The sequence below is a fragment of the Lissotriton vulgaris genome, chromosome 12, assembly GCF_964263255.1.
Source record: "Lissotriton vulgaris chromosome 12, aLisVul1.2, whole genome shotgun sequence".
Taxonomy (NCBI): Eukaryota; Metazoa; Chordata; class Amphibia; order Caudata; family Salamandridae; genus Lissotriton; species Lissotriton vulgaris.
Window position 1 is genome coordinate 54,370,323 of NC_141700.1, and position 26,440 is coordinate 54,396,762.

General features: G+C 44.0%; 1 protein-coding gene across 1 annotated transcript in view; it reads right to left on the reverse strand.

Annotated features, from left to right (window-relative positions):
- The window catches only part of KDM4B (lysine demethylase 4B), a 302,619-nt gene that overhangs the window by 31,282 nt on the left and 244,897 nt on the right, over positions 1-26,440 (reverse strand). The window contains exons 17-20 of the mRNA XM_086947052.1: positions 24,881-24,957; positions 24,504-24,559; positions 11,143-11,251; positions 8,645-8,830 (exon numbers count right to left, since the gene is read on the reverse strand). Of these exons, the coding sequence (XP_086803178.1) occupies positions 8,645-8,830; positions 11,143-11,251; positions 24,504-24,559; positions 24,881-24,957 (428 nt within the window). The remainder of the gene's footprint in view (positions 1-8,644; positions 8,831-11,142; positions 11,252-24,503; positions 24,560-24,880; positions 24,958-26,440) is intronic.

Below are 26,440 nucleotides of genomic sequence, written 5' to 3' on the forward strand. Positions count from 1 at the left end.
GGAGGGGGTGACGTTGGATAAGTCTATTTTGGAGAGGGCCACTTTGATGTGTAAGAAGTAATAGAAGTCTATGTTCTGGAGTTGAAACTTGTTTTGTAGGTCGTTGAAAGTGAGTGGCAACGGACCATCAAACAGCTGATGAGGGAAGTGTATACCCTTCTCTATCCAAGTAGGATTATTCATCGGTTTCCCTTTGTATAACAGTCTGGTGTTGTTCCACAGTGATTCCCATCTTGATTTACAAAATTGGTGCGGTAAAAATTTGCTTAAGTGGAGAAGGGCAGCCTTCGTGTTTCTGAAGATGGTACCTGAGGATACAGTGGGTTGTGGTTTGGTAGTGAGGAGGGTGGAAGGGGGAAGGCCACGCAGAATGGATTTTTCCACCATCAGCCAGACTGGGGTGTAGTCTGGGTGGGGAATGAGCCAAAAAGCCCCTTGTCTAGCTAAGAACGCGGTTTGATAGAGCCTAAAGTCGGCTAGATTGACGCCTCCTAGGGCTTTATCCAGCCTTAGTTTTTTTATGCTAATTCTGGCTTTTTTCCCTTGCCAAAGGAAGGAGGAAATTAATTTATCAAGCTTGGAAAGGAAATCCTTTGAGAATGTGAGGGGCAGCATAGTGCTCAGGTAGTTGATTAGCGGTGATATCATCATTTTTATAGCTTCAATCCTTCCCCACCAAGTGATAAATCGAGGGGACCAGCCGTCAAGGATTCTTTTAACTTTTGTCAATGTCAACGTTTCGTTGTGTGTGAAGGTGCTCATTAGTTTGTCGGTAAACTCTATTCCTAGATATTTTATAGCTCCTGTCTGCCAAGCTAGACCTGAGGTACCAAGAACTTCTTTGGTGGTGAAGATGTTTAGTGGTTTAACTTCGGACTTATCTTTGTTTAACTTGTATCCCGACAGGTACGAGTACTTGCTGATTGAGGTCATGAGACCCTCGATCGATTTGGCCGGGTTTTCTGTTGCAATTAATATATCATCAGCATACGCTGCCAATTTTATCTGAGTATCTCCAAAGGAGACTCCCTGAATATCTTCATTCTTTTTGATGTCAGTTAGAAGGGGTTCAAGGGCCAAAAGGAAGAGTGCAGGAGAGAGCGGACAGCCCTGTCTGGTACCTTGGTAGAGGCGAAATGGGTCAGAGAGGGTGCCATTAATTGCTATACGAGCCGAGGGGGAGGCGTACAGGGCCATCACCATTGTGATGAACGATTGTCCGAGATTGAATGAGCGCATACAGTATTGAAGAAAAGACCACGAAACCTTATCGAAGGCCTTTTCAGCGTCCAGGGTGATCGCAACCATCAGGGATTGGGAGTTGTTAGCTTTCTCTAAAATGTGGCACAGAAGTCTGGTGTTGTCATTTGACATCCTATGTTTCAGAAAGCCAACTTGCGACGGGCTTATTAATTTGGGAAGAACAGCGTTTAATCGGTTCGCTAGGATTTTGGCATATATCTTGCAATCAAGATTTATCAAAGAGATGGGGCGGTAGTTTTTGGTGTGGAGCGGGTCTTTTCCCTCTTTAGGGATCACGACTATGTTGGCTTCGCTCATAGAGGGTGAGATACATCCACTGGACGCCGTAGAGTTGAGAACAGTGTGGAGCGTGGGGGTAAGTTGGTTTTCAAAGGCTTTATAAAAAGAAGCAGTGAAGCCATCTGGGCCGGGGGCTTTGTTATTTTTTAGAGATTTGATGGCCTCTGCGATCTCTGTTTTACTGATGGTGGAACCTAATCGTGTTTTGTCAGATTCTGAGAGTTTAGGAAGGTCTAGAGATTCAAGGTATTCGGTGCAAGCTGCTATGTCCAGTGATTTGTCATTCTTGTAGAGCTCTTCGTAGAAGGATTTGAATGTATCAAGGATTTTAGTTTGATTTGTGTGGGTAGTGTTTGTGGCGTCTTTTATTGATGAAATGGTAGACAGTTTTTGCTTATGTTTGAGATACGAAGCCAGCAGTTTACCTGCTTTATTTCCTTCGCAAAGCTTTAGGGCTTTGAAGCGGTTAATCCAACCGCCCGCTCTTTTACTAGTTATGGCATTGTACTCATACTTCTTTTTAGTGAGAAGGTCGAGGGGATTGAGGTCTTGAGGGTTGGCCTTGTGCCGGTCTTCTAGGATTGTGATATCTCGTTCCAATTGTTCTAGGTCTTTGTTTAATTTTTTGTTGGTTTTAGCTCTAATATTTATGATGACCCCACGGATTGTGGCCTTAAGGGCGTCCCATAGAGTGTTAGGATTTGTGTCAGCGGTATCGTTTAGGAGTAAGTATTCCTCGATGGCATCCGCTATCTTGAGTTTGTCCTCTACGTTGGTAAGGATTTCGTCGTTAAAACGCCACCTTCTAGGCGGGCGAATCGAGCGGGAGCCTGCAAGTTTGGTGTGAATACATGCATGATCAGATACCAGTTTGGGGGCAATACCAGTTTCTTCAATCAGGTGTGCGAATGAGGTGGATAATAGGATGAAGTCAATACGTGAATAGGAGTTATGTGGGGCAGAGTAGAAGGTGTAGTCTCTCCCATCGGGGTTCTGTAGTCGCCAAGAATCTTTGAGACAGTAGCGCTCACAGAGACGGAGAAGGGCCCCATGTGACCGTGAGGGGTGGAATGCGCACTTGGATTGTCGGTCTAGTAAGGGGTCTAGGGGTAGGTTAAAGTCGCCCCCCACTATTAGTAGTTCATCTTGGGAGATATGTTCAATGGACCGAGAGACTGAATCCCAGAATGTGGGATCGTCGGAATTAGGGCCATATATATTCACTACATGTATGGGATCGTCTTCTCTGCGTAGATGAGTCACTAGTAACCTACCATCTGTATCGTGAGTGTGTGATAGCAGTGTCAGGTTGGCATTCTTAGACAACAGTGTGATTACACCACCTTTCTTTTTTAGCGCAGGAGAGGACAGGACGTGGGATGACCAGTGTATGTTAAGGAATCGCAAGTCCTCCTCAGAAAGTTTTGTTTCCTGTAGAAGAACGATATCTCCTTTAGTTTTTGCTAGATAGTCGAACACTTTCCGCCTTTTCACCGGGTGGTTAAGTCCTTTGACATTTAGTGAAATCACTTTAAGATCGTCTTTAATTGAGTTGGAGTTAGCCATCGGTGAAATGTTTCATCGCTCGTTGGGAAGCTGGCGGGGTGTTGTGACGAGTTCGGGTGCCGTAATCTGACAAAATCGGATAAATTTCAGTACAACCTTTTTTGACAATATGCATAAATACAAGTGTTGTGATGCGTACCTGCAGCCTGTGTTGTGGAAACAATAAGGGATAAAGTGGATTTGGTGTGGCGAGTTGTGTGTGGCAACTCTGTGAAACATAAGCATTAGCATAAAAAAACAGGATGTGATACAAAATGAGATGGAACCTACTGAGACTCTGCCAAGTGATTGCTCCTACATCCTCTCTCTTTTCCCCTCTCTCTAAATGATCCCTCCCTCTCCCCCCTCCCTCCCTCCCCCCCAAATACGTACGTAGGGAGTACGACGACAGTACCATGCTACGCAAAAACAGGAGTAACAATAACAATAATGAGTGCATATTATCAATCCCAGATGAATGTAGACGGTTAGTATAACCAACAGTATAACCAACAGGAAAGTGACCTAGTGGAGATTGTTAGCAAAATACGAATACGAGTAACAGGCCATAAACAGTTTGACCTAATATGGACTAAATAGGTAAAGGGCAGTTTAGAGATTATGAGAGTATCTAATAGATGCGACCATGGTATACTCGTTGGGCTGCGCTACTCCCATCACGTGTTGAGTATGTGGAATGTCAAGATCCAGAGTGGAGGCGCTACTTGAGATGAGCAAAATGTACAAGAGTACCCATTGGTCTAAATGCAATAACTTGCGTGAGTCATAAGCATTCACAAATCGTAACTAGTCACATGCTATATGAAGCCATTATGCTGGCCATAGGTTGCCACGCTTACAAACTCACGGTACTGTAGCTTCGATGAGCCTGGCATGCAGATTTTAGGAGTCCGTGTCACGAGTTGAGTAAAGTTCTACGGAGGAGGATTCCGTCGAGGCAACCGATGCCGGTCCACTGGATGAAAGAAGAGTGACATGGAACTAACTGGCTCCATCTTGTTGAGTCGAGCACGTGGTCTTCCTTTTGTTGGAGAATCCGGTCGATTGATCCATTTCTTGCGTTGGACATTCTTCGAGAAGATGCGCCAGGACTTTCGGGTCGGTGAAGAATCTCGGGTGGCCATTTATCATAATTCTGAACTTGGTTGGTCCTGCGAAAGAGAAGGGGATGTTCTTGGATCTAAGTTTAGGGCGGAGGTCCAGGAAGCCCTTACGTACATCCACTGTGTCTTTGGAGAAGTCCTGCGTGAAGATGATCCTGTGTCCTTCCCATGTAATGGAGTGATTTTTCCTCGCATATTGGAGAATCAGATCAGCGTGCTGATATCTGAGCGGCTTGCATATCATTGGCCTGGGGCCTTTAGCATTCCTGCTCGTGAAGGTAGGGATCCTATGCGCCCTGTCGAGTTCGAGGCCATGTGGGAACTCAGTCTTGGTAATCATGGGGATCCATGATTCTAGGAAGGCCACGCAAGAATCAGCATCATTTTCCGCGTTTTCTGGTATGCCGAAAATTCTAACGTTCCCCCGTCTGTTGCGGTCCTCTAACTCCGCATTATGGCGTCTGAGGGCGTCGGTGATGTCTTCCAGGCGTTGGATCCTGGATGTTGATTGTCGCGATAGATCCTCAACATCGCTAATCCGTTGTTCTGCGGCTCCCAGGCCCGAGGTTAGAGCGCTCATGTTGGCCCTAATTGCGGTCATTTCAAGTTGCATTGAGTCCGTATTGGCTTTGGTTGATTTGGAGATATCCGTAAGGTCTGACAGTTTCTTCAAGATCATCTCCATTGTGGCCGCCATGTCTGCTCTGTTTTTGATGGGTGAGTCGGAAATTAGAGGTTCTGGTTTTACCTTTTTTGGGTTGTTCCTGTCTTCTCGGTTTGCCATTGTTCTAGGGACGTATGGCACTATTAATCTTGCTGATCTTGTGTAGGAGGAGCTTGGTTCACGAGGGTCACAAGGGTCAAGATGGCGGTGTGATAAGGTAGTGGTCAGTGTCCAGAGCGTGGGCAAGAGTTGGTGGGCAGGAGCCTGAGGCCACACGGCTCCAAGGGTGGTATGTGGTAGACACCAGAAGCACAGGAAACGTGGGCAGATTATCGTCTTCGCAAGCGCCGGGTTGAGATGGTTCGAGATCTCATGAGGAAGAGCTAGTGGGGCTCACTTACAGAGGGCTTCCTCCACGTGGTAGCAATGGTGTTAGCAACTCCCCAGCATTCATTTCATGTTCTTAGTGGTAAGAGAAACTTGTTGGTCTGAGGGCTAATGTTGGGTAGGGAAAACAGGGTCATTGAGGTGCTCTTCCTGTTCTTTCTGTATTTAGCTGTGTGTGATTCCTCTGATGTTTGGAAAAACAGTGTGGCAGTGTGCTAGCCGAAATTTGGCTATGCGCTGGATATTCACCTCATGTGGAAACATAGAGTGCTCATATATTGTCAGGGAGGCTGAGCACTTCTCCTTCGTTTTCTTCGGTTGTTTGCCCCCTAGACGCTCGTTTAAGGCGCTCGCGTTACTGAAGAGCCGCCATCTTAAGGTCAGGCAGGACGCGCTGATCAGCTAAGAGATGCGGGCGGATAGGTGACAGTTCTCACCTTACAAGAGGAGATCTGCGGGGCTTTGGAGCGGCTCATGTCCCCTCGGGTGCTGGTGTCTTGGTGTGAGATGGTAGGGCGCGAAGACACTACCTTCCGTCAGGCAACGCCGCCTTGACATCGCGGCGCCATTTTAGTCCGCAGTCCGCTGTCGGCGCGTGGCGGGATGAAGAAATCCCTTTTCGTCCGCCAGTAAGGGTCTGTCACTCCCGTTCAAGGCTCCGGTGGGTGTCCCATGGTTTGAGACATTATTGTCTGTGACATCCGTTGCAGTGCGACGCGGTGTCGGTGATAGAGGGATTGAAGTCGCTCTCCTGAAGTGCGGAGCTCCGGTTTAGGCGGCCATTCCCACTGCCGTCCAAGCCACGCCCCCCGTAAACGACAATATCAATTCTGGATACTGCCCTGTATTTAATAACTGTTCGGCGAGCCTAAGACTAGGCCTTAGGGGAACCCCCAGCCTAGGCCTTAGAGGACCACTCACCTGAGACCTGTAGGCCTCAAGGTGAGGCCAGTGTTTAGAACTGCAGATCTGTCTTAAAACCTTTTGCATATTATTGTGTCTGTAAAGGTTTTGCCTCCAAGGGAGCCTTGGCATCTGGTTCAGCTCCAGCAACAGACTTAATCGTTCACTGCTGTGATCAAGAATATATCATGAGAATACTGTCGGGAAATAATTCTGTACAGTGAGTTATTAATGGAACAAAGGCTCAATATGGTCCTCTTAGCGCCCAAATGATGGGAAAAAGAAAAGGGACCACCAATTTTCAAGTAGAAACTAAATCTATATTCATAAACAGAACATGCCAATGTATTACATAAGGGTGTTCCAGAAGGTGAGCTATGATGGTGCAGTCCTCGTGACGGTGATATGCTATAATGCAAACACAGAAGAGCTTGCTAATATTGCAAACCAAATGTTCAACAGCAAATGGTTATGTGTTATGCCCATTTGTAACCTCATTCAATCGAGCATGTGATTGCGTAGCGGTCAAAGTTTCGACCCATTTTGTTATAAATTGTGGTTGGGTCTTCATCGGGAGAGACACATGTTTTGAGGTAACAATTGGTGACCTGTGCCTATTACATTATCAGGTAAATGGATCAGCTAAGACCCCTTTATTTAGTTTAGGACCCAAAGAAATGCTGTTTAACCGGCATTTAAGTATCGGGGGCCCACAGCACTCCGCAATACTCTTACTCCTAGCAAACACAAATGAAAAGCTACAGCTCACAAATGGGTCACCCATTGTTTTTACCGAATTGGGTGCGCTTGCTCCTTGAACCTTTATTCCACGTTGATGGGCGTAACAGGGTTAGTTAGGCAATACAAAAGCAAACACTATCCAGAAGAGTCTCTCTTTAAGAATGTTATGTGCTCTCTAATAATAATCCTGTGAAAGGGAATCTGTGCTCACTCTGCAGGGGAAAATGCTGAAATGTCAGCACTTGGAGTCCTAGTGTGTGTAATGTGTGAAGCCACTTCTTACCTCTCAAGCTTTTCCTGGCAGTTAATGCATTAACATGATTGCAATCTCGGTTTGGCAGGGAGGTCAATTAGAGCTTAAGGGATGAAAACTCTAAATAATACCTAGCCCTGCCTCCTTGTGCAAAGTTGCTTCAGGGGTGGTTCATCAGCGGAATCTGTGAGTAGTAATAGTATCCTTTTAAGTAAAATATAGTTTCCTTTTGGAAAAGTTCTAGCTGATAAATAGGTAACTTGCTTTAAGCTTTCACCTCATCATTCCCTCCAAACGGTAAAGCGCTCGGATATCCTTCGGGATCAAGTTCGCGCTATGTAAAACTTTATAAATAAATAAAATAAATCCTACGACTTCCCCTCTTTTGAGGTGCTTAATTGTTTTATAGTTTCTGATTGTATTGTTTTCCTTAGCTGAATCTTCATTTCAATGCTAACCTCTGTAAGGAATTGAAAACGTGGTGGCATTTGTAGTGCATTTATTATAACCAACGACTTTGTAACTCACAATGGATACCATCTGTATCCTGACTAACGTACCACACAGTTGAATCACAACAGCTACCAAAAAAACACTGTTCGGGTCCAGATACAAGGTAATGATCACATAAGGAATATACTTGAAGATTACATGTACTCAGAAAGAATGTTGCAGACACTAAGTACCTCAATTGTTTACAATGTGTCGTATATTAAATATGAGTAGTTAAAACTGTGGTTGTTACATCAGAGTTTTAAAAGCCGAAAAGTCCACTAACTTCTAAATGTTTTGTAGACTATACCTGTGTTGCCCCAACGTATCAATTGTATTTTTTTCTTTAATTTATGTAGTGATGTTGTAAAAACATCTTTTAACGTTCTACTTTCATTCTAAATCCCATTAAAACATCTACATTTCAAGTTTAATATCCACAAATAACTTGCTCTGGGCTTTAAAAGATTCTCATCTACAGTTGTAGCTAAGGTAAACCTCTTCCATCTTTATTTGCCTTTGCAATGTTATTATGACGTGATTGCTATTCCCCTAAGAACTCTACAACTGTTCTGACTCAAAGTGAGCTAAAAAAAAGAACAAGTGTCCCAAAACATGTTGGAAAGCTTAATGTATCCAAGCCTACAGGTGGGAGTCAAGGTCAGGACTAGTCTGTGAATGGGAAGTATGTTCCTTGTAGTTAAAAGAAAACATTATTGGGGACCCCGCAATTTCAGGGAAGAATGTAATTGTGTTATTCTAGATGCTAGTTGGACCTAAACCTCGAAGACTCAAAGGAAAGAAAGCATCCTGTGTAAGCTACATATTTTATGGAGATGGAGCTAGAGCAGCAGCAATGGCAAGACCCACGATAAAAACTGAAGGACTGAGCATAATGGCAAATACCCATAACAAACATGAAATACAAGGAACACACCTCATGCTGCGAAGGCCAATGGCGATTTGACGAATGCCCCACTGATATCTACTCACCTTCTGATTGGCTGTTTTATGCTTGAAACAGGTAATGGACACAACATATGGCCAATCATCAGGCTCCATGGAAACCCCGGCAGTATGGGCGCAGGTGACGTGGAAAGAGGTAGAGCACAATGGAACAGAACACTGGATGCACGCGCCCGAGCCCCGTTTCATGTGCTTCTGGCAGTATACACATCGCTGAGGAGAACAAAATAACACACGTGAATGCTAGAGATTAGTGGTTCTTAGCCTTATGGCTTCTGTGGACCCCCACTTAATCATTACTGGAACCCGGGTCCCCCCTAATCATTATTGGAATCTCGGTGCTCCAGCTGAGTCATTCCTGGAAGTCGGGAACCCGGGGTCTAAGCATTTTTGATGATTTGAACTACAAAACAATACACAAGAAAAACAGAAGCAAGCATGCATCTAACACACAAATGATTTTTTTTTAATGTAATCGACACATATAAAAATAATCAAAATTAAATTTCAATGGTATGGGTGGGGCTTTTCTAAATTCAACTGAGGTCATCAACTGAGGTCACTCATCATCCATACTATATTCAGTTTGATGCACTTGTTCTGCCCCCATGAATCGTTCTGAGGGTACTATCTCCGTTTTTAGCCTCCAGTTTCAAATTCTTTCACATTTACAAGACGTTTTGAATTTTCCAGTTTGACATGTTGCTTCTTTACCTATATACACTTAATTGATCTGTTAATATTTCTACATTTTTTAAGCAGCCGTGGACCCACAGTTTAAGAACAACTGCTGTACATGTTTGCCACAGATTTATTTTTTGTTTTTAAAGTAATTATGTTTGGGTGTGTATCTGTAAATGATCAGATCAGTGTCCACAGGAAGTTGTGGGCCAGACATGCACTTCACAAACCAGTCAGAAGCATCAAAGACTTTGGGAGGCTTAAGAACAATCTAAAAGCACACTTGAGACATACTTAGGATATTGATGCTTCTCAGTCCTCCCCGGATTAAAAAAAAACAGCAGTTTTATTTGAAGTTTGTTCAAGATACAGTCCACTGTGTGTGTGACCTAACATTTTGATTCTAAATGATACGTTAAGAAACACAGATTCTTAAAGAAAAAGTCACTTTGACTACCTCGCAGCAATGAATGTCTTGGAAGATATGCTTGCAAGATATTACTAAGATTTCTGAATAACCACTCCGGACACCAAGCCTCAAAAGTACAGCTGGGAAGGGTTTTTTTATTTTTTACATTAACATGCTTTAAGAAAGGTCCATACTTTGGAGAATAAATGTAATTTAAACGTTTTTTTGTTTAATTTACTAATGAGCATTTTTTCACTGTTCATTTTCTTTCAAAATGCTGCTTTTCCTTCTTAGGTTGTCTTGTCTCCTGAAATGCACTACATAGTACTTAAATAGGTAAACGCTGGAAAGCTATAAAAACCATCTTAGAAAGATGCAATTCATTATTATTTCCTCCCTTGCCCTGTTTGGATCTACCTGTGTTCTTTCCTCTGAGCTCTTATTGCAGTTTTCAGCGCAGGGACACTCTGTTTTTGAGTAACCAGGCGCTTTACAAATGGTTTCTATAAACCGGCGTGAATGTACAAAGGATTTGACTATCAAATGACAATAGTTAACAAATCAAAGTATTTCTTTCCATGACATTTTGTACTTCATATCACCTCTGTTCATTTGTAGCCGCCACAGTGTTGAGCTCCAAGATGTGGAACTATGCTCATTATGTACTAAAAAAACAGCTATAGTTCATTAGGATCATATGTGAACATCTTGGCAGTGCTTCATAATGATCGCCTGAAGAAATTCAACCTTGCATCTTACAAAAAGGTGTGTGGAACATGTTGATGTTCAGTCCACAGCCAAAAGATGGCAGTGAATGTTTCCATATCCAAAGCCGTATTATAAAGGGGCAGGGCCATATGGCAAATGTCAAGAGATGCATGCCAGATAAAACATACTTACGAAGACCGCTGGTATCCTAATATACCCACATCAGATCACCCAAGTGGCCTGGGTGGGGGGAGGAGTTTTAGACATTTTCAGAAATAAAGTCCTCTCTAACGCCTTAATTTTAGAGGCGACTTCGAGTCTTCTATTATTACACAAGGTACCGTCTCCTTGTAGAAGTTCTTGTTCTTCTTACCTGAATAAGTGATAAAAGCAACAAGCGCAGATCCCCAGTTCTCTGTATCTTGTTTGTTTTTCAACGAAACTGATTTACTGTTATGCAAGTGTACAAAAGGTTTATGCTTTGATTATAGAGTTTTACTTATTTTACCTGTTTTTTAACTAGATACTTAAGAGACGACTCCTACACAGCTAAGAAAGGCATAAATGTTCGCAACCGTTTGAACATTTCTTTAAGTGAAGCTCTGCTCACAAATGGCATTACTATTTTTTCACACACATGGGAACCCGACAAACATCCACTCATGTTACGCTTCATCCAAGGAATAAAAGAACTAGCAGCCAATAATCAGAGGAGTTGTATTCTTACCAGTTTACACCTTTCCTCTGGTACAGCACTAACATCCACAGGATGTCGCTCTATCACATTGACGAACTTGACTTCCGGTACAGCAATAGCACAGATCACATGGACCCACCTACAGATAAATGCACTGAATCAGAAAATGTGGAGACCAGAAGTTTAATGGCTTAGTAACGGGTGTTTAATACATTTCATTGCTGAGGTTGCAACTCCTGGCAAACTGTCTCCTGCTTAAGCTGTCTCCACATGCCTCAGAACTTGCTTACAACCTTCAACATCTGAAAAATGAAACCACCACTTGACCAACAGATTGAGTAACAGTTACTAGACCCATCGCTTCTCCATTTAACCTTGTTTTCCAATGACTAAAATACGGATGTTAGGTGCATGTTTTTGACTTGTCAAAATATCCCATTATTCTGGGTATGGCGGCTCAGAGGGCTGATGAACCCACTGCAAGTATCTGTGTTAAACCCCATGCATAGTTTCATAGTACAGTTGTTCCACTCAGCCTGAGGTTAATAAAAGGAGTACCATTGAGTTGGCAAGTAAGGAAAATGCTACTTTTCAGTATGCATCTGTTCTTGGCATGTAGAGCTGCAGATTCTTACACTATGCATTAGATCGCCACCTGGTGTTGGGCTCGGATGATTGCATGTTGTTGTCGTTTTGGAAGAAGTCTTTGTAGTCACATGATAGGTGACTCCTCCCTTGGACGATAGTGCGCATGGGCAACGGCTCCATCCTTAGATTGTTTTTCGCCATTATGATGGGAAATGATGGAGTTTGTAGAAAGAAGAAAGGATGTTGTTTGAAAAGACAAAAATATAGGAACATGTGTGACAGGTGGACTCATACTGACAACAGGTAGTACTGAATATGGATTAACAATTCACGCTGTAACATATAGTCAAAAGAGTCTTTATTATTATTTATATTATATTGTCATGAATCTAACCTACTTACATTCATTGGTTTAGATCCAGCAATTATACTCTTATTGTGCACATTGTGCTTTTTGTGTATCACAATACATTACAGTTTATATATACAGTTTAGAAATTGATTATGATCAATTTCTAGCCATGTTTTTTGAATAATAATTACTAATATTTGTATTTTTGTATCTTATGATCTATTATTAATTGTATATATAAACTGTAATGTATTGTGACACACAAAAGCACAATGTGCACAATACGAGTATAATTGCTGGATCTAAACCAATGAATGGAAGTAGGTTAGTTTCATGACAATATAATATAAATAATAATAAAGAATCTTTTGACTATATGTTACAGCGTGAATTGTTAATCCATATTCAGTACTACCTGTTGTCAGTATGAGTCCACCTGTCACACATGTTCCTACATTTTTGTCTTTTCAAACAGTATAGTGATCCCGATTTAGGAACTTTAGTTTGGGATACCTCCTATTTATACATACAGAAAGAAGAAAGGATGTCCATGCGTGTATATCTAAGTAAGATAGAACTGGAACAGACACAGGCCCCGGGGAGGCGGGTGGGAGTGTAAGAATCTGCATCTCTACATGCCAAGAACAGATGCATACTGGTAAGTAGCATTTTCCGTTCGAGGCATATGAGCTGCAGATCTTACACTATGCATAGATTGTACAGTAGTGTCTCCCCTTAGCGGTGGTCACCTGTATCCGTTGCAGTAGTTTGAAAGAGAGTTTTAAGGACAGCCTGGCCTACTGCAGCTTGCTGCTTAGCTTGCACATCAACACAATAGTGTTTAGTGAAGGTGTGTGTTGTAGACCATGTTGCTGCCTTGCAGATGTCTTCTAGGGGAATGTTCCCTAAGAAAGCCATGGAGGCTCCTAGTTTGCGTGTGGTGTGCGCTCTAGGAGGAACTGTTAGTGTAGGTTTTGCTTTTTGTTAGCATATTTGTATACTTTTACAATCCACCTTGCAATTCCAGCTTTAGAGAGGGGGTTGCCTTTATGTGGTGGAGAGAAAGCTACAAACAATTGCTTTGTTTTGCGAAAGGATTTGGTCCTATCTATATAATACAGGAGAGCTCTTTTAACGTCTAGTGTGTGTAGAGCTCTTTCTGCTACAGAGTCTGGGTTTTGGAAAAACACTGGTAACTCTACAGATTGGTTTAAATGAAATAGAGTAATGACTTTTGGAAGGAATTTGGGATTTGTCCTGAGAGCCACTTTATTACGGTGTAATTGTAAAAATGGGTTTTGTATAGTGAAAGCTTGAATCTCACTTACTCTCCTAAGAGAGGTAATAGCTGTTTTCCATGTGAGGAATTGCAGTTCACATTTGTGTAGAGGTTCAAAAGGGGGTCCCATGAGCCTTGTAAGAACAATGTTTAGGTACCACTCTGGAGAGGGTGGTAACCTGGGAGAAAATATTCTTTTTAATCCTTCCATAAATGCTTAAATAGCAGGCACTCTAAATAGAGACAGATGTTGTCTATTTTGTAAATATGCTGCAATTGCTGCCAGATGTAGGCGTATAGATGAATATGCCAAGTTAAATTTTTGTAAATGTAGAAGGTAACAAATGATATTTTGGATGGAAGCATCTAGGGGATCAATTTGGTTATTGTTGCAGTAAATGGCCAATCTTTTCCATTTAGCAGCATAGCAAGCTCTAGTAGTAGGTCTCCTGGCTTCCTTAATGATATTCATACAGTCTGGTGGTAGGTTAAGGTAACCAAACTCTAAGACCTCAGGAGCCAGATCGCCAGATTCAGTTGACTTGGGTCTGGATGTCTGATGTCTCCATGGTTCTGCGTTAGCAGGGATGGTGTCGGACGTAGCTTTTGGTGTGGAACTAGGGATAGTTCTAGCAGAGTTGTATACCACGGTTGGCGTGCCCATGTGGGAGCTACTAAAATCAATTTGAGTGACTGTTGTATTAGCTTGCGCACTATTAGTGGTATTAGTAGTAGTGGCGGAAAAGCGTACGCAAATCTGCCTGACCAGTTCATCCATATCGCATTGCCCTTGGACAGAGGGTGTGGAAACCTGGCGGCAAAGGTTGGGCATTTCGCGTTTTCGTGTGTGGCGAACAGATCTATGTCTGGATGACCCCACGTGTGAAAGAATGGTTGAAGAACTTGCGGATGTAGTTCTCATTCGTGAATCTGTTGTGTCTGTCGACTTAACAGATCGGCTATCTGATTGTGATCTCCTAGAAGGTGTTTGCTAACAGATATATGTTTTGTGGAATGGCCCATCTCCAAATGTTCTGTGCAAGCTGGGACAGCTGTAGAGAGTGCGTCCCCCCCTGTTTTTGTATATAGTACATAGCTGTCATGTTGTCCGTCCGGATTAAGACAGCTTTGTTTTGTACTTGTAATGTTTTGAGTGCTAAGAATATTGGTAGCAGGTCTAGGTGATTGATATGGAACTTTTGTTGTTGATTGTTCTATTGCCCTTGAGTTGCATGATGTAGGAGATGGGCTCTCCATCCTGTGAGAGATGCGTCTGCTGTAAGTACTATTTGTGGAACAGGTTGGAGGAACGGCCGCCCTTTTGTCAAGTTTTTGTTGTTCCACCACTGCAGAGAGCGATGTGTGCGGCTGTCTACCAACACCAGGTCTGTTAGTTGTCCTTGAGCCTGATTCCACTGTTGTGCTAGGCATTCCTGTAACGGACGCATTTGCAGTCTTGCATATGGTACAATGAAGATGCAAGATGCCATCATGCCGATTAGTCTCATGAACACTCTGGCTGGGAGAGTGTTGATGTCGGAACTTTGCGACTAAAGCTTGAATGCTTTGTATCCTTGCTGGACTGGGATATGCTAGAGCTGTAGACATGTCTATTGTAGCACCTAAATATTGATGTATACGAGAGGGCTGTAGGTGCGACTTTGTGTAGTTGATTGTAAACCCTAAGTCGTGCAATGTTTGAATTGTTTGCTTTGTGTGTTGGACACACTGATTGAAAGACTTGGCCTTTATGAGCCAATCGTCTAGATAAGGGAAGACATGTATGTGTTGTCTTCTGAGATGTGTTGCTACTACTGCTAGGCACTTTGTGAACACTCTTGGTGCAGTTGTTACCCCGAATGGAAGAACTTTGAATTGATAATGCTGTCCTTCTAGTACAAACCTCAGATACTTCCTGTGAGAAGGATGAATAGGAATGTGGAAGTAGGCGTCCTTTAGATCTAGTGTTGAAAGGAAGTCGCCTTGTTGAGCAATGGGAGCACTTGTAAAGTGATCATATGAAAATGATCTGAGTCTACATAGTGATTGAGGGGCCTGAGGTCGAGAATTGGTCTTAGTGTCTCGTCCTTTTCGGGTATTAGAAAATACAGCGAGTAAACCCCTGTTCCTTGATGTTGTAAAGGAACTATTTCTATTGCGTCTTTTTGAACAAGTGATCGGACTTCTTGTTTGAGCAGCGTAAGATGTTCTGCAGACATTGGACGCCGTCTGGGTGGTATGTGTGGAGGGGTAGCTGTAAGTCCGAGGCAGTAGCCATACTGGATAATTTGTCTTACCCACCTGTCTGTTGTGATGGAATTCCAGACAGATAGGAACTGTGCTAGTCTGCCCCCCACGGGAGTGGAGTGCTGTTGGGGGAGCAGAGGGCAGTCACTGCTTTGTGGTGGAAGAGGTTCGATTATTGTTGTTGCCTCAACCTCTTCCTTTATTGTTGTTGCCTCTATAGCCTCCTCTAAAATATCCTTTACTGGAGGATGCCTGTGTATTGGACTTGAAAGAAGCTGTATTGTCTGCCCCAGTTTGTTTGGAGCCTCCTCTATAGAAGGAGCGACAAAAGGAGTCTCTAGCTTGTGTGGATTGCAAAGCTCCCATAGATTTGGCTGTATCTGTATCTTTTTTCATTTTCTCAAGTGCTGTGTCTACCTCTGGTCCAAACAATTGATGTTGGTTGAATGGCTGATTTAAGATGGTAGTTTGCACTTCCTGCTTAAATCCTGAAATGCGTAGCCGCGCATGACGTCTAAGTAGGACACTAGTGTTTACAGCTCTAGATGCAGTGTCTGCTACATCAAGTGCACACTTGATTGAGGCATTTGAAATTAACTTGCCTTCTTGTATAAAGTTGTTTGCCTGTGCCCTATATTGGTCAGGTAGATGTTGTAATAATTTTTTTAACTGATCATAATGAGCCCTGTCATATCTTACAAGGAGGGCTTGCGTGTTAGCTATACGCCATGTATTAGTAGCTTCTGCAGCTATCCTTTTGCCTGAAGCATCTATCACCTATGATTCTTTATCAGGGGGTGGTGCTTCACCTGATGTCTGTGAGTTTGCTCTTTTCCTAGCATTTGAGACAACTAGGGAATCTAATGGTAGTTGTCCTTTAATGTAGGCTGGATCACCAGGAGCAGGCCTGTACTTTTTTTCAATTCTAGGGTTTAGGACCCTAGCACGTACAGGATCTTTAAATACCTCTGGAGCATGTTTGATGACCCCTTTGATCATAATTTGAACAGACCTTTGTGATTGTTCAAATGTATCTAATAAAAAATCTTCCTCTTCCTCGTCTGAATGCATAGAGACCCCATGATAAATGGCAGCCCTATTCAGTAAGTGCCCACTGGGGGAGAAGGTTTTGATGGATATGACTGTGGGTCAGGAATGTCTGGCACATCTTGTGGGTTTGGGTACTCCCAATCTGGATCATCAACAGGGTAGGGAAAAGGCTCATCTGGGTCAGCCCCTCCCCCTATGCTATACTCATCATCATTTTGAGGTGTATGTGGTGAAGATTGAGGAGGAGAGTGTTCAGGAGAATTTAGAGGTGAATTGTTAGGAAGAACAGGAGAAAAGGAAAAGGGTGTATAGGAGATGTGGCAGAGTCCTTCTTCTTGACAGGCACTGCAGGTGTAGGTGCTGTGTCTAATTTCCTCTTCCTGTGTGGTGTAGTGGATACATGACATGTGTTTGGGTCAATGTAGATCTTCTTTTGTAGAGGATCAGGTTGGAAAAGTTCTTCTCCTTGCGGAACCTTTGCCGGTGCCGATTTTTTTCGGTTCCGGGTGTGGTTGCTGCTTATCTTTAGCCTTAGGAGTTGTAACTGTGTCCTCTGGCGTAGATTTAGTCACCAAAGGTATTGTTTTCAGAGTCGTAGGAAGTTTCGAGGGCTTGGGCGCATCGGAATCAGGCCTTGTAGGTTTCGGTACCGAAGATATTTGCTTCGGAGTGGAAGCTGGTCTGGTTGGCTTGGAGGCGTCAGATGCTGGCTTCATAGTTTTGTCTTTAGAAGTCGACGGTTTCAGAGCCGAGACTTCTTTCGGTTTCGGTGCCGAGGGAGGTGGTGGGATCGGCACGTGCGGCTTGCTCGGTAAGGAGCTACCGGAAGGCTTGAGTATTTTCTTAGGAGCCGGGCTCGATGGCAGGCTTTCGAATTGTGTTTTCGATCACGACTGGGCCCCGGAGGCGGAGTGTTGACCTTTGCCTTCGATTTGGGTGGTGGGTATGGGGCCGGGGCAGTAGTACTCACGCGCTGACCCGATGGTATGAAGTCATCTGAGTCGTCTGCCTCTGATATGATTTGGAGATCGTCTGAATCTTCTTTGGGAACGAGTGGAACTTCTTTGTCGAAGATATCCACCGGTTCCTGGGCCGATCTCTGCATTTCGTGTCAACGGGCCCTCCGATCTCGAATGGTTTTCTTGGATCGAAAGGATGCACAGGCTGTGCATTTGTTTTCGTCGTGTACTGGCGATAAGCACAGGTTACACACCTCGTGATGGTCACTGTGTGGGAACTTTGCTCCACAGTTGGGGCACCTTTTGAATGGCGTCCTTTCCATGAGGTGTAGGCCTCACGGCGTGGATAGGCCCAACGGCCAGCGTCGATGACCGGAATCGAGCTGATGGAGTCGAGACGATGTTTCTCGATATCGAAAGTAGTTTGGTGAAGTTTGAATGAGTTTTTACGCGTCAAAGTACTTGAAAAGTAGATTTCGATCCGGAGCGGAAAAGTTTCATCCGAACCCAGTGGCAGAAAAAAACAAAGGATGCAGCCGATGCCCATGCGCACTATCGTCCAAAGGAGGAGTCACCTATCTCGTGACTACAAAGACTTCTTCCAAGACGACAACAACATGCAATCATCCGAGCCCAACACCAGGTGGCGATCTAATGCACAGTGTAAGATCTGCAGCTCATATGCCTCGAACATATCAATTATTGGTCATTAGCACCAAAAGGTTCCTTTAGTAAATTGTGCTCTATTAACATATCTGTTTTCTTATTTGCTTAATGTTCACAGTGTAATATAGTCGTTCTGGGATGGAGTAAGTCAGATGGGTGCATGGGAAATTGCTAACACCGCCGCAATTCAGTTGCTATTTCTCATGCAAGACTAACATCCCTAATCATGGCCATGCAAACCTTTTAGAAATGATTGTTAAATGGCTGCCCAGCTCTACTATTCTTCGTTGACATGGCGGAATCTGACCCAGCACTGCCAGTATTACAGAAGCGGAGCACAAGTCTGACCCATACCCATGTCGACTGGCCTTTTAGTGCTCCAGGCGTTTGATGAGAATTCCTCAGTCCTGCCAACCACCCAATAGTAATGCTGATCTGTGATAAACTATACTACTAGCATGCCTGCCTTTCGTAGGTGATCAAGACTGGCGAGTACTGTGCGGCCCAGATGCCCCTTGTTTTGTGTCACCTTCAACCATTCTAGGTGTTTTAGCCAGTATTACATTCAATTCTGCCATTTTAGTTCTTTTATTCCTATATGTGAGCTCCCCAGTCTCACCATAGGAAAGACTGTTTATTAATAAGCCAAAATAGTATTACGTTTTAGCCTTGAAAGCATGCCACTAATAGCATCTGTTGGTAACTGTTCCCTAGCCCTACCAGCCTTGCAGAGCCAGTCATGCGTGTTAAAAATATGAATTTTTTGATGGATATTTCTGTCTGCATATAACTCATCTTTTAAATCCTCCACATCTGGAAAATCTTACAATAGCCACTGGATGCCAGTAGACTGTGATAGTGGCCTCCAGGCATAAGTACTCTTAGCTAAAATCTAGACACCACCCTGCCTGCTGGCATACGTTTTTTCAGAATGTATGATGTTACATCACATACATTCTCAACGCATGATTTTACAACGCGGTCGTTACAACGACTGCATTGTTACCACGCGTGCCATTACAACGCAAGTCGTTTCCACGACTTGCTGTAGGGGTTGCCCTGGACTTAGGAATAGTATTAATTACTATTCCTACACCAGTTTGTGCAACAGCAGGGAAGGTGTTGGATTTAAAATCCAACAAATTTCCTGGTGGTGCACGCCCCCTACAGCAAGTCGTTGATACGACTTGCAATGTAATGGCACGCATGGCAACAATGTGGTCGTTGTAAAGATTGCGTTGTAAAGCAATTGTGTTGTGGAAAAAGCGTTGTAAACGCTGTTTTTTTCGCAGCTTCCTTTAAAATCAGAACTATGCTCCTGTTTATTTCTGCAGTTTCTCTGGAAACTGTACCAGATTACAAAAATATAATCCAGCAGTGTAGCATTGATGTCACCACCAAAAGCTACCTACCGTTTTCAAAACTTGCTATGTTTGTCAGATGCAAATGTCGGTCACTGACACCCAAGAATTTTGCCTGGTGTCTGTCAGCAAAACCCAGCTCCAAAGGCTTGCGGCAAATGCGCTCTTATGTACCCAAGGGCGATAATGAAGACTGGATAAACCTTACATGGTACCCATTCTGAATCTTGAACCAGGGCACCAAAAATTCCTCATTCCATTGTCGACTCCACACAAACTGATGGTTTTAAAGGAGGCCACTCTGCAGATCTTCTATATTGCTTTGGTGGGACCAGGTGCGCTGTACAGTCCCATGGAACGATCTCGATCTCCAGTGGTACCTCTGCCGGCAGACTGTCCGCTGAGACTGGCTGATGCTGCTCACAGTTTGCCCCGTCCACCACCGGGCTGTACATCTGCCACTTTGCAGACCTCACCTATTGTTAGGTCATCTGCACCACAAGTGGCATGTCTACTGGGTGCAGCAGCACCAGTCTTTGATTTGGATGCTTTATTGGTAAGATTTCCTCCCATGCTGCATATACGATCCCTAAATCTCCACCATGTGTCAAAGATGAGCTTCCCTACTGCTCCCCCCTTCTCAGTGGTATCCATAATTCAAGAGGATGGAAGACATTTTCAGCTTTGACGCAATTCTAATGCTGCAGGAGGTTCTGCATTATGATTGAGGAAGTGGACAATTGTCTCCCTCCACTCTATTCTGATGTGGTTCTTAAGATTTACAGAATGCCTGTGGCCTTGATAATCCCCAGATTCAACTCTATTAAGTAGAGCTTTTCCTTTGAAGTAGTCCTTAGGAGAGCTGTGGTACTGTATGAACTATCCCTTTGGCCTGAGAAAGCAATAGCTAATATGTTTAATGAGATCCTTCAGCCTGAGCCCTGTACTTCTGAGCCCCATTTGCATTGCAGCAATGTTTTGGTTGACCCTATATTGGCAGCCTGGTCCAAGGCCTTTTTGGCCCCTGCAGTTATCCGTCTGATTGTTATATGCGGTAGACTGGGAACTGTGGACCCTAAACGTCTTGTGCGGTACTCTACTCCTGAGAACCTTTTAGTACAGGTATCTATGTTCGTGGAGGAAGCTAATCTCCTACATTCTACTCAGTTTGGGTTCAGACCCCGCCATTCCACGGAATCGGCTCTGCTTATGGCTGTCAAGACCATCAGACTGGGAGTGGATGAGGGCCAAACCATGGCCCTGATCCTCCTGGATCTGAGCGCTGCATTCGACACTGTAGCACACTACACCTTGCTGCAGTGTTTGAATGAGGGTAGGATTTCGGGTGCTGCGCTGAAATGAATCCAATCCTTCCTGTCTGATCGGGGTTTCCAGGTTAGGCTGGGGGACTGTTACTCCAGAGTGATTAGTTTGGGTCAGGGCGTACCGCAGGGTTCGTCCCTGAGCCCAACTCTATTCAATCTGTATGTTTCTCCGGTAGCAACTATAGTTGAGCGCTATGGGCTGCGCATTGTGTCATACGCAGATGACCCGCAGCTGGTCATCTCCCTATCATGTGCGCCCGGTCTTGCTGCAGACCCCTTCAGAGCATGTATGCAGGAGTTTGCCTCTTGGATGTCAACCAACTGCCTGAGTCTGAATGGTAGCACAACGGAGGTGCTCATGGTGGGGGTCGGGGGGGCGTCTGTGTGGTCATCGGCGTGGTGGCCTTCCTGTCTTGGTCCGGTTCCTACGTCATGTGAGCAAGCAAAAGATTTGGGCGTATGGCTCGATGCTGAATTAACTTTTGTGCCCCAAATCAGCCGAGTGGAGGGGGTGTGCTTTGGTGTCCTGAAAAGCCTTCGGAAGGTCATGAAACTCCTTCCTACGGAGGCTAGACGGACACTGGTGCATGCCCTTGTCACCGCTCGACTGGATTATGGTAATCTCCTTTATCTGGGTAGTACGGTGAGGAGCCTTGATCGCCTGAAGGTGATACAAAATGCTGCTGCCCGTTTGGTCCTGAGGCTGCCTAGAAGATCGGCCTCAAAGGCCGCATTGCAGGCACTTCACTGGCTTCCGGTGAGGAGTAGAATCGAGTTTAGGGCCCTGTGCACATGCCACCGGATTATTGCTGGCAAAGTACCGGAGCCGTTACAGAGCCTTGTTACTTTGTATAAGCCCACTCGGGCCCTAAGATCTTCTAGCTCCGGTCTTCTGGTAGTTCCCAAAGTAAAAAGGGCACGCATGGGGAGCAGGTCTTTCCGATTTCTGGCAGCCAGAAGCTGGAATAAGCTCCAGATGGAACTGCGCCTCGAACCACTAGAGTCGAAGTTTAGGGGTAAACTTAAAACCCATCTATTTGTGCAGTAGACTGGCTATGTAGACTGCTGCGGCAATGCTGTTTCCATTCACTATAGAGTGGGGACACGGCGATGTGCATAACCAGGCGCTCTACTAGCTTCCCCTATTATTATTATTATTATTAACCCAGACTCTGTTGCTCCCAACTTCTCTGGATAGTAAATTGAAACATAATGATGTGCTAGTCAATAAAGTGGCCTCTTCAGGCAGCTTGGAGCGGCATTCTTTAAACACTCCTTGTCTTCTGACTTGCAAATGACACTGAAGGTTTATACCGAGGACGTTTTTCCGTTCCTCACAAACCGTTAAAGATGGACAAGATACAGACAAACAGATTTTACCTTCTTGCCTTAATCAATTAACTCTTTTCTTGCCCACAGTACAGGAACCATACTCTTTGTTTGCAGGCAAGTCTGGGTGCACTCAAACCTAATTTTCTTGTTATGTTCACACTTTGATGACTATACCCTTTGATTGGGATTGGCTCTTCGTGAGAACGCCAATTTACCTTGGAGAGGTTTAAGAATAGAAGTTTTACTGCACTTTTCCTGGATTAGCCTCCCTAGTTAGCCAGTTCTAGTAGTATTATTGGAAGTACAGAGCAACATGCAGGGCAGTGTGGGGTCAAACGCTTTGAAGCGGGGCCCAACAGAATTTCGAAATGTGACTTGCTTAGCATGTTCCCTGAACACCAGGGCAAACACCATGAGTGACATCTACAGCTGGAGGTAGCTAAAGGAATCTTTGTCCAATAGGGTGTGCAGAGGGCACTTGAGTTTCCATCGTCAGGGTCAATAGGAGACACATTGTGACTTTGGTACAACTTTGGCTCTGTACTGAAATAAACTCAGGTGGTACCAAGCAAAGGTCATTCTGATGTCCTCAGAGGGTCGGGAACCTATAACCCAGAACATCAGCCCTCCCTTTTGGGATGACCCTTCCGTCCCAGTAACAGGGTAAAGTCCTCCATCCAAACCTTAGTGATGTACACATTAATATGTGGACTTTGAGTGGAACCATCCGAGAGGGCCTGGCCTAGCAGAAGTGGTGGATGTCATTCTGGCTAGATGCTACCTTCCACCAAGTCAATATATATAGGTCGTTCGGCTCAAGCTATTGCCTGAGTAAGGTGAAGCATATTTAGGCCTTTTGGGTGAAATTGTGACTTAAAAAACAAAAGAATTATTGTGTTTGGCCCAGCAACCATGTTGTGGGCAAGGTTAGCGAGAACTTATCAATACTTTTTGTTTGTCCTATCAGCTCTTGTTAATTCAACCACCTGTGTGATGAGTTTTCTAAAAGGGCTTTCACATAATTTTCCTCTTCTTGACCTTCTTAATGTTATGCTGTTTTAGCCACTCTATATATGCAGTCCACTGCTTCCTATTTCGAAGTATGTTTTCGTCATTGCAATTACTTTTGCACATCACACGAGTAAGCTTCAGGCCTTGTTGGTTTAACCTCTGTATTTGATTTCTTTCTTTACAAACTGATAACTAGGATTTGTGCAGCCTTTTCCTGAAATTAGTATCTCCCTTCCATGTCCTTCTCTACAGCTTATTCATTCATTCATACAAGAAGAAGGCGATCCTGGTATGGCCTTAGTTTCAGTATTGATAGGTCTAAGGAATACTGTTGCGATCAGCTGTTTATTGGCTTCACCGGTGTGAGACGTGAAAGACGGTCCAGAAGGAAACCGTATCCCAGTGGATTGTAGTCTGCATCTGTGTTATGCTTTAGCTGAGAAGGACTCCTAAAGCCTTGGAGCCCATTTCTCAAGATTGAAGGCTGAGACAAGAGCCCTATAGCTTTGGGGCTTTCTATTATTGACATCTACAAGCCAGCTAAATGGGCTTTCATCCATATTTCTAACAGGCACACTGATAGATTATCCGGTCCACGGTGCGGACCATTTTGCTAGTGGGGCTGGCAGTACTTCTGGTATAAGTCCACTCCTCAGACACACCTTCATTCGGAAGGCATTGCTTTGTACAAATTCGTAAGCTGAGAATCTACCAGAAGTATCCATCAGAAGAATAAGTAACATGCCTTCAGTAACACTTTTTTGGTTAATACTCTATATGCCTGCAGAGTTCTCAATACCTTTCCATTACTGGGTTAAAAGGAATGATTTGATTCTTACTTGGCACATGGAAAAGAACATAATAAATAAATCAGAACCATGATGCTGACAGATGGTTCTGAAAAGTTTCAGGCTTGCAGAATTTCTATAAGTTCAAGTGAGTACTGTCAAATAATTAACTCATTAATATGGTCGAATAAGGAGATTAAAAAGCATGACCTTAATATATACTTAACATCAATTGTGAGCAAGGGGGTGCAGTTTATGAAATAATCAGCTCTGGCCAGTTTAGTACATGAGTGATGCAACGTGTACAACATCAGACGAGGACAAAGATGTCAACAAGGCACTGCATAGAACATTTGAGGGAAATGGGGGGTGGAAATGAGGGGTCCTAGCCCTTTTCACCTGCGAATATTAAGTATCACTTTGTAACACTCACCGTTTGTCCGTGGTCATCTGCAGTGCTCCCCCTCTGAGATTACACAGACAGCAATCCTGTGGCAACAAAATGTATATTAAAACTTGGAAATCCTTCAAGCTTACCACAATTACCCAGGGTATGGCTGTTTTTCTTGGCCTTGATGTAAACATACTTTTTATGATACCTGGAACTGCAGTCTACTTTAATTTGACAAGGTTGCTGTTCTTTGAAGTTCAAGGCCAAATAAAAAAACTGCCAGCCTGACATAAATGTCTTTACTGATCCTGCCCCTGAATTTGAAGCCCACTCTTGGTCCAGCAAAGTCAGTCTTCTCTGCCCAGATATCTTTTCTGATTCAAGTGTGAATAGTGCCCCTGTATGGATGAGGTACTTACAGCTGTCCAAGCTTTCACTGAGCACCGGGAACAGGTCCAGTTCATGCTCACCCGATCTGGTTGTATCCCATAACAGCCTGAAAAAGATAGGAGGCAAGCTCATAATCACACTGTCTTTCGGCTCCCAAGAATGCAGGTCTTCAATTTCAACTTTAGGTTAATCACCCAAGCTGCAAACCCAAGCAACACCTTAAACTCTAAAACCACACACTACAAACACTGGACTAATATTTGACCTAGGTTCCCAATCTGATAATGAAGAGCAAACTAAACTAAACTAAACATTTTCTGTTTTTAGATATACAGTAAATAATTTCTGTTAGAAATATTTAGAAGAAAATAACCAAAAGATGTATTGTACTAAGCATTTTTAAATTAGTTACATTATTGTATATTTATCAATCTGTTTCAGAGAGACCCTGTAAAATATTCCAAAACTTTATATAATGCCAAGCAACTCTGACTGTAGCTGCTTGGTGAACCTGTACTGCCCTGCTTGGAAGGGTGTTCCTGGCCTGTGTTTTGGCCCTAGTAATATCAACACATTTGCAAGCCCATTGGAGTTCTCCATGTCTTATTTTGATTTTGTTACCATCAGAGTGGTGCTCAAATGTCTGCTGATACATAACTTGTGGTACAAATGGGGGTGGTGATGGACGGAGCATCTGTACCAATCAAACACTCACACCCAGTCAAAAGATCTGGGTTTGATCCATCACCGTTCTTTAGCTCACTCTGCCACCCCAGTTCGGACATGGCTATATGCAAATCAGTCTGACCCATTGCCTCATGGGAACAGTCCAGCCCGAACTGCCAATCCATGCCTTCCCTGGACCGGAAACAAGCTTCCGAGGACCGGTTTCTGGCATTCCAGCCGTCTTCAGCCCGGCTTGCTTGAATCCAGTGGCAAAGTGAGCAAGGGACTCACGTCTGAGCATACCCTGCCACACTTATGGCGGCCAAAGGGGTACAAAAGGGGGTGGTGATGGACGGAGCATCTGAACCAATCAAACACTCACACCCAGTCAAAAGATCTGGGTTTGATCCATCACCGTTCTTTAGCCCACTCTGCCACCCCAGTTCAGACATGGCTATATGCAAATCAGTCTGACCCTGTGCCTCATGGGAACAGTCCATCACCACCCCCTTTTGTACCGCTTTTGGCTGCCATAAGTGTGGCAGGGTATGTTCAGACGTGAGTCCCTTGCTCACTTTGCCACTGGATTCAAGCAAGCCGGGCTGAAGATGGCTGGAATGCCAGAAACCGTTCCTCAGAAGCTTGTTTCCGGTCCAGGGAAGACATGGCTTGGCAGTTCGGACTGGACTGTTCCCATGAGGCACAGGGTCAGACTGATTTGCATATAGCCATGTCTGAACTGGGGTGGCAGAGTGGGCTAAAGAACGGTGAGGGACTAAACCTAGATCTTTTGACTGGGTGTGAGTGTTTGATTGGTTCAGATGCTCCGTCAATCACCACCCCCTTTTGTACCTGATACATGACTTGTAACACCTTTCTCAGTGAAGATGGTTACTTCCTCATGAATCTATGCAATGAAGTTG